We start from the raw sequence: 12,951 nt of genomic DNA, 5'->3' as shown, positions 1-12,951 counted from the left end.
ATTTCAACCCCAAATCAATGGTAATGGTGTTGAATCAACATCACAAAGCGATATTTGTTCAATATCATTTTTACACCCTCAGTTAATATTGATATAATATTGATATTTCAACCCCAAATCAATGGTAATGGTGTTGAATCAACATCACAAAGCGATATTTGTTCAATATCATTTTTGCACCCTCAGTTAATATTGATATAATATTGATATTTCAACCCCAAATCAATGGTAATGGTGTTGAATCAACATCACAAAGCGATATTTGTTCAATATCATTTTACACCCTCAGTTAATATTGATATAATATTGATATTTCAACCCCAAATCAATGGTAATGGTGTTGAATCAACATCACAAAGCGATATTTGTTCAATATCATTTTTGCACCCTCAGTTAATATTGATATAATATTGATATTTCAACCCCAAATCAATGGTAATGGTGTTGAATCAACATCACAAAGCGATATTTGTTCAATATCAGTTTAGAACACACATACATTGTTGAAACAACATTGACATCATTAAAGAAAAGGTTTGGTGAAAATTACTACAAATCACACTTCGCCAGTAGTTCAGTGACATTTTTATTAAATTTTTCAAGACATTTTTAGTTTTAATTCTGTCAACAGAAAGCACTTCAATTCTAATGGGAAAACAAAAGCATTCATGAACAAAACAAAAGTGAGGCAAAAATTGCAAAAATTATGTCGTTTCTGGAGGCAAATGAGGAGTAGTTGCAGCTGTTTTATGTGCAGTTCCACCAACACGGTATGGTGCATAGCGAAGCCATTTTTGGACTGCCTGATTGTAATCAAATTGGGACACTTTTCCCACACCCATCTGCACAGACAAAGCATCTGAAACAATTTAGAAAACAGCAGGATATAACATGTTTGCAATTGAATACATTAATGGAGGAATATTGGGAAGAATTGGACGAAATATTGGAGAGTGTAAGGTAGATTTCTCACTAAATTAAAGGTAGAAGGATAATTCATTAACATTCACTCACCAAATATACACACATTTAAGAATGTATCCTTAAATGCCCTCTTTTGCTTTGACTGTCCTTTAACCATCTTCCCAGCCCAATTGATTGATGATGCCAACTCATTGGTTAGTGCACAGGAGAGCATGCGACGAACCCTTACTTCCAGTGAGGTACCTCCAATTATGCTGAAGCGTCTCACCTGCCATACAAAATATGTACATAAAACAGAGAGAACATAAGTAAAAGGTCCCATAAAATCAATGGTCTTCATAAAAGCACCAACCATTATCTGCCTTGCTTCACTGGATTGTAGAATGTCCTCTGCACTGTCAAGCTCTTCATTATTGTGCAGAGGGAGTGAAACAGGCAAAGCCGGCATAGGTTGCTTAGAAGTAGGTAAAGACTGTCTGAAAAAATCTTGACATTCCTCCCGGAGTTCCTTGACTTCTTTAACAAGTTCTGTGACAGTTCCAATCAACTTTTGTAAAGCAACATCTTGGGAAGAATAAAAGATTACAGTTCAAAATATTTTTTTTACGTGCTTAAAAGGAAAGTAGACAATATCAAGAAAAACTTCTTTGCTCTTGCCTTTCATTAATAAGGATTCATTAAGTCTTGCGGAATCCCTTGCATCTGCAACAAGGAACTTTATTACTAACAGACTCACACATTATACAGTATATTATACACAAAATATATTATAAGATAAAGCGATAGTGTTAAAGCAATTATTGGTCTGATTGCAAACTGCCATTTTAAAATATCATGAATTTTATGTAATACTGTGGCATTGGGCACTATGTAATTTAATAGATTTGAAAACAATAGCACTTCTACATTTCATACCCTCTCCATCACTGAAAGATGACTCCTGGCGAGAGTACAAGGAAGGCAGGGGTGGTGAGTCGTTGGACTCAGTCAAGTATTGAGAACTGCTGCACATTTGGTCTGAGGACTCCATGGAATGGATGGGCAGAAACTTGGTAAAAGGCTGAACAGAGGTCTGGACTCTAGAAGCTGGATCAACAGCAGTCAGCACTTTGGTGGGGACTGCATTAAAACAGATTACTTCACATGAACACTTTTGGCAAAATTACATTTTGGGATGTCCACATAAATATAACAATTGTATACAGAGTTTTCGCCTCTCAGTCTTATACTGAAATATCCCTGTTATACCTGGAAATCGAATTCTAGGAGCAGAGAGGAGCTTCCTTTTTTTAACTTCACCTTCTGTATCAGATGGTTTGTTGTAGACAGGATTCGGTCTAGAAGAAAAAGCAAACTTCAGAAACATCCAGTAATCTTTATTTTATTTTTGTTATTAGTCATTTTCCTTGTCATTTAATACATTTGGTTCCTTCTAAAATTAATAGGAAATGCATATCATGTGTTACCTGGATTTTCTTTTTTCAAACTTCTCCATTTCTCCGTCAGACTGCATGTCAGTTGTGTCGCAATTTTCCTTTAGATATCTTTTCAAACTCTTCTCTGCTTCTTCATATGTGGCTGCAAGTTAAATTTTGTTAGTATAAAGAACACAAAGATTTTAATTTGACCTTAGATGTAATTTATCCTCATTTTAAGTTATAGACTTACCACGACTTAAAAGGTGTCTGATAGGTTCATATGTCAACCATCCCTCAGTAGGCTGCTCATATTTTTTTACTGCAGCCCGTACCTTGGCTGTGTCTTTGGGTGGATATGGTGGCCAAAGAAGCCTTTCTCCCATCAGCCAACAGTGTGGCACAATTTCTGTGCCACCATTTTGAAACTGAACAATGCACCACTGTTTCATTTTGTCTTAAAGAATCTCTCCTAGAACACGAGAACACCAATTTAAACTTTGCATTCACTCTTAAAAATGGTACAGCACAATGCCATAGAAAAACATTTTTTTTTCTAAATCTTTAATGCGTATCTAAAGAACATTTAACATCTAAAAGAACCTTTCTGTATCAAAAACGGTTATATACACTCTAAAAAAAAAAGGCTCTATACAGCACCAAAACTGCCGCCCCGGATCGCAACGACAGAAGAACCACCTTCAGTGCCACACAGCACCAGTGAAGAACCAGCGAAGCACCAGCGAAGCACCCGTGCAGAACCACATAGTGCCATGTAGAACCATATGTGGTGCTATATGGCCCCTGTGTGGTTCTGGGCTGGTGCTTCGCTGGTGCTTCGCTGGTTCTTCACTGGTGCTGTGTGGCACTAGAATGGTTCTTCTGTCGTTACGATTGAAAGCAACAGTTTTGGTGCTATATAGAACCGTTTGTTTTTTTAGAGTGTAATGTGAAAAAAGGAAACTGTTCTTTGAGGAACTAAAAAGGTTCTTCTATGGCATGGCTTAGGAAAAAACTTAAACACCTTTATTTTTAAGAGTGTTGAAGATAAATTAAAAAAAAGTAAACACAGGAACGGATTGTGTTAAATTCCAGCTTCTAATTACAAAAACTTGTTTTAAAACAATTCATTATGTCGAATGCATGAGTGGCATGGCAATAAAGACATCCTTGTCAGGACAGAGGAAATATTTTAGTTTAATATCATGAAGCCTGGCCACATCAAGATTGCCATGCAACTCCCACACTTGAAAACAACCTATGTTGGTTGACTCAAATGGATAGGAGAAGGAGGACTCTTGATGCAGAAACCTTTGAAATATGACAAAAATCCCTTCCCCATCTACTCTAATGATATTTCGTAAAATAGCAACATGGCCATCTATTTGCACACAATTATCTCCTTGCACTAAAGACAGAGTATACTTTTCAGTGACTGCTTTTCTGAACTGATTGCCATGACTGAGGCTTTGGAGCACTGGACCATCATAATGTGGTTGAGATAAGTTGCACTTGTGAGGCTTTGGTGACTCTGGATTTGGCATTTCAGATAATCTTTTCACAACTTGCTGTAAGGGTAAGTGAGGCTTGCGCAAAAGACATTTTATTTGTCGTAAATAATTCTCAAATGGAAATGCTGACACGTTATCCAAAGGTCCAAAGAGCCGATACTCCTCACCCAGATGAGTCAGCTGGTGTATATTGTAGACTATTTCGTGTCTACCATACAATTGCCCAAAGTGGCGTACAAAAGACAGAAGCAATTCATGAGCACAATTAATCATTGCCTCTGGGGTTCCAGGGGATAATAACAAATGCATAGCAACAGAAAACAACATGAAGTTTTCATACATCTCTACTGGGATGCTGTTTTGAAGCACAACAGGGCCTGTGTATAACATAAATAATCGCAGCTCTGTTGCTTTCCAGCGATCAATTTCTGATAACCCTCTTGGTTTACGACTAAACTAAACAGGCGTGTAAGCTCTCAGCAACTTTAATTTTTCTGAAATTTCAGTTACAGTTTGAGTGGGCAACCTAGTGATGTGTCCTTTACCTCTAATCCATAAATTAACAAGTTTCTTAGTGACGCCTAGACAGGATAAGTGCATATAATCTATTGGAAACATGGTAATCATTTTAACCAAACCAGCTAAAGGAGATAGGGTTTGGTTCAAGTGGTGGTCTTCATCAACCATTTGATTAAAATCAGAATCAGTCCTTAACTTTGCGGCAGTTTCTGGGTATGTCATTCTATTTTGCCACTCACGCACTTGAACACATTTGTCACAGCCTGAATAGCCATTGTGACTTTTTGTATTTTTAAGAAAGGCTCTGGCAGGGGCATCACATACGAAAGAGCATACTTGCACCAATAGGTTTTGGCCATTGTAAAGAATACCATGCTTCAAAACATAAGTTAAATCATCAATAAATGGCTTTAAGAACTCAAATACACACTTGGGCTTTTTCATACCACAGTAAAGGCCAACAAGGAAGGTATGTTTGGTATAATCACAATTGACAATAGCAAGAATTGGCCAGAATTGAAGTGTGCTACTCTTAAACAGTGGAAGTCCATCTACATTGAATTGCAATTTAATTGTTTGCAATGGTTCAGGCAGGATTAAGCTTTTTAATCGTGACACTATGCCTTTGGTCAACCCAAAATGATAATACTCCCCACCTTCCATCTTCATGGTAGACACATGGGTTTGGGTGCCAAGAACTGTCCTGGCATCTCTAGGCAATTCTGGATGAAATGTTTGCAAAATACTCAAAAGTGCACTTAGTGCAACAAGTGAGATGGAGAAAGTAGAGGCCCAATATCGCAAAGACCTTAAAAGAAACTCACTCGTTGGAGCTTCTGATTCAGTATCAGAGTCAAACTCTGAAGAGTCGACTCTGTCATTTTTTACATCATGCATAATGGGGGAATGCAACAGCCCCTCATCAGACACTGCATCAGAGAATTCCTCTGTGACTGAATCATTACCATCTGAATCAAATGACTCAATGACATCCTTTGGGTACTCAACATAATTGTTTTCTGCTACAACACTTTTTTCTTGTGACATAGAATTGTTTGTACGAATGGTTTCATTAAATAGTTGTAGTATTTCTGACTCTGTGGACTTAACCATTGATTTTAATTTACGCCTCTTTGACCACCGCGAAGTCATAATTTCTACAAGTGGTGCAACTGTTCAAGTTTTTAAAAACTGGCTTATTGTATTTGTCAGACTGTGAGAAGAAATAAATTATTTTTAGTAAAAGTAATTTAATTAAAGCTGAACATTTACCTAATGCAAACCAATTAATCTCTTTAAATAAAATAATGTTTTGGATTTTGAATTTAATAAAGAGTTACTTACAGCACATTTGATCCTTTTTGGGAGAATATAAATGATCACCTGATAAGTCTGCAAGCAATACAGCATAATGGTTTGTCAAGCAGTTGATCAACATCACCATCATTAAGAGGCTGCTTCTCATTTCTCTAATTATCCATCCTAATCAGCCTTAGCTCCTCCTACTGAAGCCTTGAATCTAATTTAAAGAGGAACAGAAACATAGGCTAAACTGTAATAAACATGCTAATGGGTTTTCTAAACATCAGCTTAACGTAACAGATTTTTGATAAGACTAAAAACCAAATCTTAATGCACTTTTAATGGTAAGAAAAGGAACTGATAAATAACATTATGATTAAAATTGTGGAATAGAATATTGTTTCAACAAACATGATGTCATAGAATGTATCTGTGTTTGTATTCTCAAAGGGATTGAAACATAAGGACAAATGAGAATAAATGAAGATGTATTCATAATTTGAAATACCTCTCACTCAAGCATTACTTCAAGTGCTATCGTTGTTGATCAACTAAGATTTTAAATTCTTTGACACTTTTGAAAGGGGTGCAGAATTTATGCTGCCCTTTGAGCAAAGTTGTATTATGTTGTGAACCATTTTGGCTGTTAAGTTTCATTAAGATATTAATGTTAATTCAACATACATTAAACTTCAAAATTCAGTCTCAATGAAAATTATGAATGTCTGAATGGTTTACTTAATTAATGAATCATTAAATTCATTAACAATAAATCTAATGCAAATAACAAGCTCACAAAAGAAAACATAAGATAAGAAAATAGATGCCACAATGTATGAAACACAGAGAAATCATGCATGTTAGGTGGTTCATCAATAACACTTCTGTTAAATGTGTGTTTTATTTTCGGAGGAAGCATCAATTAGACAGAGAAGTACACATTCAGAAACAAAATGGGTTTTATAGTGTGAATTTTTGAAGTTTTTCAACGGAACTGCTGAAATTATGAAGCCCCACCCCTAAATCAACCCCCCATTAAATTACAGCAAATAGGGTAAAGCCGTTGAAAGTGGTTTGACACACCCCACTAAATGGGAAACACCCACTAGTGTTCTTTACTGATACATGCCTGAATGATCTTCTGGTCAACTACAAATCACTGTTAGTTCATTGTCACTGTCTTCACCCATGTGTGCTGTTCACTTTCATCTAAATTTCAATGCTGATCCAACATACTTTAAACATTGACATTTCAATCTCAACCAAAATGATGGTTTGGATCAAAACTCAACATTGGATCAATGTAACCATGCTATCTGGGAGGCCCTCCATGATCTCTGATCAGAACTACTTTTCCATTACCTGTCACATGAAAACGTTGATCATAAGCGTGTTTCAGTGAAATATATAAATGCTGTCATTGTTTAGGAACCTTTTTAGGATTCTGTCCCTTGTCTATCTTTACAGGAACAGAAAATGAATTTTGATTAAATGTTTTATGCGTCGTCCTGTACCTAATCTTCAATTCTTACTCAGTGAAGCGTGATTTAAAAAATTTGGGTAATGCTTTTGCAGATCAGACTCCATTGACTAATACTCCATGCACAGAACCCCTTAGAACTACATTTAGCAAAATTACCTTTTCTGTTCAAAGACAGGGATATAACATCATGGATGTCACTAAGTAATGACTACATTTATTTGTTTGTGTGAACCAACCCTTCATGCTCCCCAAATACAGATTGTATAACTTATTTGTATGCATGCATGTACAATGTACTACAGCCTCTAAGAGAGGGGTCGTCAATTTCCGTCCTGGAGGCCCACAGTCTACAGTTTAGCTCCAACCCAAATCAAGCACCCGTGAACTTAATGTGCAAGTTGGCCCAAAAACTTAAATTAGTTTTTCAGATGTGCTTGATTAGGGTTGGAGCTAAACTCTGCAGGACTGTGGCCCTCCAGGACCAGAATTGCTCACCTGCTCTAAGAGAAGCAGCTTTATTCAGTGTTTCTCAGGAACTACAGTACAATCCCCTTGTCGTTGTACAAAAAAGAAACATACAGAAACCATGAACTGTAAACACTTTTATATTTATTTACAGGTAGTCGTGCTCATGGAGAGCAGGAACACACATGTTTGGAGCAGATACAGCAGCAGCAAGATTGTCCCGCACATGGTCTCCTGCAGCAAAGTTGTGAGGCAGAGGGGGGCCGTCATCATGATCATCATCATCTGCTGGCTCAATGATGTCCCCATTGACCAAAGCAAGATTGTGAAGCACAGCGCAGCATGCAACAACCTCCGGCACGAAGGCAGGCCTCATCTCTAAGGCCTTGAAGAAAGTACTGCGCCAGTGTGCTTTCAGCATGCCAAAGGCTCTCTCTACGATGCTTCGTGCACGAGAATGCTTCGTGTTGAAACGAGCCTGTACAGGGTATGGGGTGATGATGCAGATGGGTGCAGTCAGGCAAGGATAGCCACCGTCCCCGAGGATGCACTTTCCAGCAGGTGGATAGAGGCTGCCAGCATATACAGGGCTGTTCCTCAGCACCCTGGAGTCGTGCACATACCCAGGATATCCCACAAAGACATCAAGGAATTTCCCTTGGTGATCAGTGATGGCCTGGAGTTGCACAGAATGAAACAGTTTCCTGTTGAAGTAACAGTGGGAGTTATGTGCTGGAGGTTTAATCCGGATATGACAGCCATCTAGTGCACCAACAGCTCTGCTAAAAGCTGGTGACCCAGCCAGCTGTGCAAATCCAGCTCCCACTGCCTCCAGGTCATGGCCAGTTGGAAAGTAAATGACCCTCTTCAAAATACCTAAAATGGCCTTGCTCACCCTGTGCATGATGTTATGCACAGAGGACTTGGGGATGTCCAAAGCCTGTGACACCACCTTGTAGGATGCTGCATGGGCCAGCCAGTACAGTACTATTTAAGGATGAAGCCAACACTTGTTGAACATGCATTTGAAAGCTGAGGAAAATGGGTCGTTCAAGACATTGTTCAGAAGAACAGCGTACTTTGATTAAAAAGTTGATTACATTTCCATGGGAAGCTTATTTACGAATATATAAAGCATTCTTTTTCCTTCCACTTTTTCAATAAACCCTTCCTTTTTTCAGCGTGTAGTTTTTTTAACAATGTAAAAGTTAAGTATTTCTCGGCATTTGACCTCATTACTTTCTGTAAGGGTTGGGATATAATGGAAGTAATTGTAACAAGTGGTACTTACATTTTGCTGATGCAAAATCATCAGTGCTCTCCAAATGCGAGATCTTCGAGCTGCTGCCCGACGTCTCCGTTGAGCAGAAATTATTAATGGGAGCATTGAAAAAGTAAGGACAAACAATTTATTTTTTATTTTCAAGCCTGGAATTGTATGCATATACATACATATGTGTGTGTGTGTACATACAGATATATATACAGATAATGTGTATATATATATATATATATATATATATATATATATATATGTTTATATGTATATATGTATATATGTATATATATATATGTACAGTCTTGTTCAAAATAATAGCAGTACAATGTGACTAACCAGAATAATCAAGGTTTTTAGTATATTTTTTATTGCTACGTGGCAAACAAGTTACCAGTAGGTTCAGTAGATTCTCAGAAATCAAATGAGACCCAGCATTCATGATATGCACGCTCTTAAGGCTGTGCAATTGGGCAATTAGTTGAATTAGTTGAAAGGGGTGTGTTCAAAAAAATAGCAGTGTGGCATTCAATCACTGAGGTTATCAATTTTGTGAAGAAACAGGTGTGAATCAGGTGGCCCCTATTTAAGGATGAAGCCAACACTTGTTGAACATGCATTTGAAAGCTGAGGAAAATGGGTCGTTCAAGACATTGTTCAGAAGAACAGCGTACTTTGATTAAAAAGTTGATTGGAGAGGAGAAAACCTATAAAGAGGTGCAAAAAATGATAGGCTGTTCAGCTAAAATGATCTCCAATGCCTTAAAATGGAGAGCAAAACCAGAGAGACGTGGAAGAAAACGGAAGACAACCATCAAAATGGATAGAAGAATAACCAGAATGGCAAAGGCTCAGCCAATGATCACCTCCAGGATGATCAAAGACAGTCTGGAGTTACCTGTAAGTACTGTGACCGTTAGAAGACGTCTGTGTGAAGATAATCTATTTTCAAGAATACCCCGCAAAGTCACTCTGTTAACCAAAAGGCATGTGCAGAAGAGGTTACAATTTGCCAAAGGACACATCAACTGGCCTAAAGAGAAATGGAGGAACATTTTGTGGACTGATGAGAGTAAAATTGTTCTTTTTGGGTCCAAGGGCCACAGGCAGTTTGTGAGACGACCCCCAAACTCTGAATCCAAGCCACAGTACACAGTGAAGACAGTGAAGCATGGAGGTGAAAGCATCATGATATGGGCATGTTTCTCCTGCTATGGTGTTGGGCCTATTTATCGCATACCAGGGATCATGGATCAGTTTGCATATGTTAAAATACTTGAAGAGGTCATGTTGCCCTATGCTGAAGAGGACATGCCCTTGAAATGTTTGTTTCAACAAGACAAGGACCCAAAACACACTAGTAAACGGGCAAAGTCTTGGTTCCAAACCAACAAAATTAATGTTATGGAGTGGCCAGCCCAATCTCCAGACCTTATTCCAATTGAGAACTTGTGGGGTGATATCAAAAATGCTGTTTCTGAAGCAAAACCAAGAAATGTGAATGAATTGTGGAATATTGTTAAAGAATCATGGAGTGGAATAACAGCTGAGAGGTGCCACAAGTTGGTTGACTCCATGCCACACAGATGTCAAGCAGTTTTAAAAAACTGTGGTCATACAACTAAATATTAGTTTAGTGATTCAGAGGATTGCTAAATCCCAGAAAAAAAATGTTTGTACAAAATAGTTTTGAGTTTGTACAGTCAAAGGTAGACACTGCTATTTTTTTGAACACACCCCTTTCAACTAATTGCCCAATTGCACAGCCTTAAGAGCGTGCATATCATGAATGCTGGGTCTTGTTTGTTTTCTGAGAATCTACTGAACCTACTGGTAACTTGTTTGCCACGTAGCAATAAAAAATATACTAAAAACCTTGATTATTCTGGTTAGTCACATTGTACTGCTATTATTTTAAACAATACTGTGTGTGTTTATATATATATATATATATATATATATATATATATATATATATATATATATATATATATATATATATATATACACATATATAGTAACGCAATTTCAATATATTTCTCCTTTTACAAGCAGTTCGTAATCGGATGAAGCCGCGCTCAAGTTCAATTTACATGTAGATGCGCGACAAGCGCACTGAAATTGACGGGGCTGAAATAAAACCCGTGTTTACAGGCGAGTGCTTGGTAAACAGGACAACAGCGCGTCCTGCGTTTCCATGTATTTATGGTAATGAACCGTAATGCAAGAACTGTTCCAAAAAGTGTTCGGGACTCGGGACACAAGCAACTTGGGGATAAAGCGGTGAAGATGTCCCACACGCAAATTATGTGAGTGAGGCTGGATAAGTAGGCTTTGGAGGTACCCTTTCTACGCTGCCTACGTCATTCAGATCCATGTTTTCAGGCTGTTCATTTTAGCTTCAGCTTCTTGGGATTCAGCTACAAAGTCTGTCTTCCACGCTACTGGCACTGACCTTAAGATAAAAACACACAGCATGTAGTCAACACAAATCTGGATACAGAGCTTCAAACTGTAGAATCTCCATTTCAGTGATGGATAACCCATCTGGGGCTGAGCCAAGCTGACAAAGCACAGCATTAAAATAATTACATCAAACCACAGCAAAACAAGCAAATATCTAGCAACTGAAATAATGCACTTCATCTACACAGTAATTTAAAATAGATAAATAAAATAATAAAAGCTTAGTCTGGCGAAAAGAGAAAAAAAACCAACCCTGACAGACAAGGTTATAAAGATAAATAAAAGAAAAGCTAGTCAATCTCTTAACCAGGTTTAAGGAACTGTCAACCATTTACATTGCATCTCTTAACTTGCTTTCTTTGAATCATTCAGAAGGGCTGCAAGATATACAGAAATTACCAACATATCTGAATGGTTCCTGTCTCATTATGCAAATAGCAATGGTATGCAATAACTGAATGACTTTAATACTTCAGTAATGTATAGTCAACGTTTTAGGTCAATGCAGGTAGCAGAGACTGGCAAGAGAGAATGTGAAGGTTTCTGGTTGCACTTTTTACACATTTTACAGTACGTGTACCTACCTTGTACATATATGGTAAATAAGTTGTACTTACCGACAAATGTGTGGTACTTACTTACTGTAGGTATCTACATGGTAATTAATTGGTATCATTACTGTACTTACCAGTAGTACATACTTGGTAGTTATTATGTAACTCTAGGTAAGTACTGGGTAATAACATATACATACTTATAGTGTAGGTATACTGTAACTAACGAGAAACCTTACTGTACTTACAAATAAATGTACAATATAAGTATTTAGTATTTACAGGCAAGTTAGGGTAAATGACAGGTATACAGATAACTAATATCAAAGACTACTGTACACAAATTGTACATACATAATAAGTGTGTGGTACCTGTAGGCCAGTGTAAGTTAATGAAAGGCACATATGGTGTATGTATACTGTAACTAACAAGAAACACTACTGTACTTACAATAAGTGTGTGGTACCTGCAGGCAGGTGTAATTTATTCTTATACCATACGTATATGATAACTAAGAACAAACATTACTGATGTGCCATTTTGGTACTCAGACTCAGTATCTTTGTCCTTTAAACCAAGCATTAAATAACTGTATGCATTAACTACTGGGTACATTCACTAGTACTTCCATGGTAACTGCATGGAAACAGGACTGTAAAATACTATAGCATCATATACATGTCACTGTGAGGCAAACCCAACCATTAACTATCATACGCATTAACTACTGGGTACATTCAAGTAAGTCTATGGTAACTGCATGGAAACAGGACTGTAAAATAAAGTGTTGCTTTTTACACAGTTATTACATAGGACCTAATACCTAAGATATAGCATCATCTACACGTCACTGTCCGGCAAACCCAACCATTGACTATCATACGCATTAACTACTGGGTACATTCAGTAGTACACACTTATTGTGTATATACAATTTGTAAGTACAGAAGGTTTGATATTAGTTATCATATATGTACACCATAAATACCTGTCATTTACCCTAACTTGACTGTAAATACTAAATACTTAAATTGT

At 37.4% G+C, this 12,951-nt stretch overlaps 1 protein-coding gene across 4 annotated transcripts; it reads right to left on the bottom strand.

The window, feature by feature from the left end:
- Positions 1-570: 570 nt before the first annotated feature.
- Positions 571-5,914, bottom strand: LOC141349057 (uncharacterized). Of its 4 annotated transcripts, none has more exons than XM_073873381.1 (9): positions 5,714-5,914; positions 2,593-2,811; positions 2,391-2,502; positions 2,173-2,261; positions 1,840-2,043; positions 1,582-1,626; positions 1,277-1,488; positions 1,015-1,192; positions 571-842 (listed from the first exon to the last, which is right to left on the bottom strand). In XM_073873381.1, the coding sequence occupies exons 2-9, from the start codon at positions 2,789-2,791 to the stop codon at positions 814-816; spliced, it is 1,068 nt and encodes a 355-aa protein (XP_073729482.1). In that variant the 5' UTR covers positions 2,792-2,811; positions 5,714-5,914; the 3' UTR covers positions 571-813. The 4 variants fall into 4 exon arrangements, with proteins under 4 accessions (XP_073729482.1, XP_073729479.1, XP_073729475.1 ...); XM_073873378.1 differs by having other exon boundaries at positions 571-859; positions 2,224-2,261; positions 5,714-5,913; XM_073873374.1 differs by having other exon boundaries at positions 571-859; positions 5,714-5,911.
- Positions 5,915-12,951: the final 7,037 nt, after the last annotated feature.

This window comes from Misgurnus anguillicaudatus, chromosome 2, assembly GCF_027580225.2.
Source record: "Misgurnus anguillicaudatus chromosome 2, ASM2758022v2, whole genome shotgun sequence".
In the NCBI taxonomy this organism is placed as follows: Eukaryota; Metazoa; Chordata; class Actinopteri; order Cypriniformes; family Cobitidae; genus Misgurnus; species Misgurnus anguillicaudatus.
The sequence above is the reverse complement of the archived record's forward strand: the minus strand, read 5'-3'. Positions and strand labels throughout refer to the sequence as shown.

Coding starts and splice junctions, on each gene's coding strand:
- LOC141349057 (XM_073873374.1), bottom strand. CDS start 2,791: ATGAAACAGTGGTGCATTGTTCAGTTTCAAAATGGTGGCACAGAAATT. Junction 2,262..2,390: donor TTTGAAAAAAGAAAATCCAG/GTAACACATGAT, acceptor TTTTTCTTCTAG/ACCGAATCCTGTCTACAACA. Junction 2,044..2,172: donor TCCTAGAATTCGATTTCCAG/GTATAACAGGGA, acceptor GTTTTAATGCAG/TCCCCACCAAAGTGCTGACT.